The 3,601-nt window shown below is 37.4% G+C and overlaps 1 protein-coding gene across 1 annotated transcript in view; it reads right to left on the bottom strand.

Moving 5' to 3' along the window:
• The window catches only part of ush2a (Usher syndrome 2A (autosomal recessive, mild)), a gene marked incomplete in the record, with an annotated part of 244,206 nt that overhangs the window by 11,453 nt on the left and 229,152 nt on the right, over positions 1–3,601 (bottom strand). Inside the window, 1 exon segment of the mRNA XM_014017175.1 lies at positions 2,605–2,935. Coding sequence (XP_013872629.1) covers positions 2,605–2,935 — 331 coding nt within the window.

The following is a 3,601-nucleotide window of genomic DNA, read 5'->3' on the forward strand; positions in this document are numbered from 1 at the left end:
ATACATAAATATTTGATCTAAATCCTAATTTTATGTAATTTTAATGAGGATTTTTCTGTCATTTGAAAAAAAGAAACCTTATTTGATTATTGAGATTTCCCAGCTGGAAAGAAACAAAAGCTTTGACATCTTACCGTGAAAATCTCAACATTTTAAGGTGTTTTTCCTCAAAATTGGGTTTTTGGTTGCTACTGCTCAAAAAAGTGCTTCAAAAATTTTTTTATGATTATATTTCAGACAATTCATTGAAATGATACATTGATAACACATTTAGTTATATTTTGATAAAGTGTTATTTTTGCAAGTGTTTTAATCAAAATCTGCCTATTTCTCCACATAAAGCTTTTAGACTTGATCCTCATTTCGATGTGACGGGTCACAAATGTGTGAACAGAATGTTTATTTTTTTAGTTTTGGATCTGATTGTGTCACTGCTTCCATGGTGATGCTTTGCTGCACTTTTTTGTTTGTTTGTTTCTGTTTTATTGTCACCCAGAAGCCAAATCTCATGTTGTATTTCACTTCCATCATCATATGAACAGATGTGAGAGGAATATAAAAATATAATTTAAATGGATTTAAAGAGAAACAGCTAAAGTTGTGGTTGTAGTTCCTGTGTAAAACAGTAACTTGTTGCATGAAACTGTTTTGATTTGTTTTTTTGCCTCTCTAGTTGCCTAAAAGCAGAAAGTTGCAAAACATTTCTACCCAGCAACAACCATGTTCCTCCCCACCATAGCAACAAAGTTAAGAGCCCAACATGACGTAAGACTTTGAGTGAGATTAAAAAGTTTCTGCCACATAATCAGAACAGAAAATAAATGTTGGAATTTAAAGTCGGCCCTGGATCACCTTGCCCTTGATCCGGTGCTAAAAGGTAGAACTCGCGCCTTCGTCCGTATATCATCCACAAACTTTTTATTGCCCTCTCTCCACTCTTGTCTTCTTGCTTCTTATTGGGCCATGATTTGGCTTGTTAGACACAAAATAAAAATATAGTCCCGTTAGCAGCCGCGGCAGCAAAAGAGCCGCCATGGCAACAAACGACTTCAGTGTACTTCCAGACAGGATTCCAGCCTTTTCATTGGATGCCTGGACTGCGGACTGGATTTTAGGGCTCTGATAGGCCAACACGGTAACTTGGCGGGAGCATCTACTTGGGGTGAAGGGGCTAAGTTGTGTGAAAGTGGGCAGTAATTAAAAGCAAGCATAAAGCTGTCAATAGGAGCTTATGACCCAGTGTAATTAGCCTAATATGATTTCTCTCTACGCACTGTGGTGTGCTAAACTGAACCGCGTTGTCCTTGTGTGCGCTTGAAACACAGTGAGAAACTAGGCCGGTCAGATATAAACACAGACAGATTAACTGGCAGATAAAAAACAGCCGTAGAAGTGAATAGGTAAGTGAAGGTAAGAGTTTTAAAAGACCTATGAAACACCAGTCAGTGATTGAAAATGTAATAAAGAGGTTTGAGTTTCCAGAGTTGAAAAAATGTCTAAAGATATCAACCATTTTGCTCTTGAGCCTCGAAAAACACTTGTGTTTATTTCTCTGAAACAGAGAACTGCTGTGTACATGTGTTCATAGCCAACAAACACACACACTGCTAACTTGTCCACAACCCCCTCCCCCCAATCCCCCACTGGCAAACCCTCCAGGGACGTGTAGCGGTCACCATTAAAAGGTCTTTCCAATACAAGCTCTGTTACCAAGGAGGCTAACAGTTAATTCGATTGGCTGGCTGGTAATCAGGAAGTGGGGTGCTCAGAGGGCCCAGTGATTAATGGCTCTGTTGCCCGCTCGTCATCTCCCAAAGCTCCTCCCTCCCTCCCTGCTCATGTCATAAATTAGAACTCTCGTAAATAAAGACAGCACCACAATCAGGCAAACTCAATCAATTACAGCCGTTCTCTGGCCTCAGCTCGTAGGTCTGACAGACAGGAATGCTAATGTTATTGTTGCTTCCAAAGGGCTAACCTGTCAATTAGTGTACGGATGCACGAGTACAACAGCATAAATATGGACCGCTCCATTTAACACCTGTCTGATTACTTCTGTGTGTTTTGGAGTTTCTGTGTTGCTTGGTGCATAGTGACGTTGTATTAGTTGTTCCTTAAATACGTTTGTTTGAATGTAAGACCAAAAGCTTAAAATGCATCTCACTGTGAAATAAAACTTCAGCCTCTAATATGTCAATAACATAAGGCTTGTCTGCAAAAATATTAATTTTTAAACTTTTTCTTCTCTTTTTTTTTTGTCAAATGTAGGAAAATAGTTCAATTTGAGTGAGAACATGAAGTGTTTTAACACTTGTTTTATCTACAAAAAACATCAAATATATTTCTTTTATATTTCAGGTACTATAGTTCAACAATTTGAGAATTTTATTTTATTTTATTTTTTTGCTTACATCCTGCAAAATCTCATCTGGCTCTTATAGAGATAATTAAAACATATAAAATTAAAAATTAAAACATCTGAAAAAAACTTCTAAGAAACATTTTTTTGTCTAGGAATTACTCAATATTATTTTTAACTTGTAAATTAAACTATATTATATTCTAGTGCACATGCACACATTTAACAAAACAGTTTTAGTTTACCTGGTACTGGTACACAGTGTAAGGCTGGAGTCTGTTGTCCTTGTATGAAGTAGACACATTTCTGTACACAACTGTTGCTGCTTCAGTTTTCTTGATGTCTGTTTTTAGGTTCGTCTTGCGATGCACCTCGTAATGCAAAATTCTTCCATTTGGCTGAACCGGAGGGGACCAGATGAGAAGAAAGCTTGTCTGCAGGCCTGTCTGTTCATCAGGTTGGAGGTCTAAAAGAGGCGCCGGCTGTCCAGCAGGGGGAGCCTCCAGCGTGAGTACTGAGGACCAGTCACTGGAGGAGCAGCCCAGCAACGTGCAGGCCTCCACTCTCACTTCATATCTGCACACGTTTTAAATGCACATTTTGAATTAAGTCAGAAACAACAAGGTTGGTGTGAGTTTGCAGGAAAAATAAATGATTATCGTCAGAAAAGAAGAGACAAAAAAAGGGAGAAAAGAATGGATAAATGTTGAAAAAAATTAAACCCCCAGAAGGTCATTTGATGGAGGGCAGGTGAACTTCAGATAAGGCAGAGCTTTAACTATCTGAATCTTATTATAGTGTGCTACAGACACATACAAACAGGAACAGACATAAAACTGCACATGCATACACACTCCTTAACCAACTATCTTTGGAATGATCTCTTTCTGAAACTAGTCACTTATTTATGAAAGAACGTGTAAACCTGTTACTGCAGTAACTAATCTGTTGTAGACCTGCTCTCTTTTTTTATTTCAAACATTTTATCTAAATTTTTCTGTTACCAAGAGATGGCACTCTGCCCCTTTGTCTTTTTTATCTGTAGTCATTCCCATTTTTGTAATTACACAATAATACAAAAAAGAAGTTGCTTAACATTTTTTTCCGATTATTCAAGGCATCTTTCAATATGCAGTAGTTAAAAAATGAAAAGACTGACTTTTTTAAAGGGGCAATATTATGTGTTTCTCAGGCATACATTTAAATACTATACCATAATAAAGTATCTATGTCACCTTTAGC

Source organism: Austrofundulus limnaeus, unplaced genomic scaffold (assembly GCF_001266775.1).
Source record: "Austrofundulus limnaeus strain Quisiro unplaced genomic scaffold, Austrofundulus_limnaeus-1.0 Scaffold163, whole genome shotgun sequence".
NCBI lineage: Eukaryota > Metazoa > Chordata > Actinopteri > Cyprinodontiformes > Rivulidae > Austrofundulus > Austrofundulus limnaeus.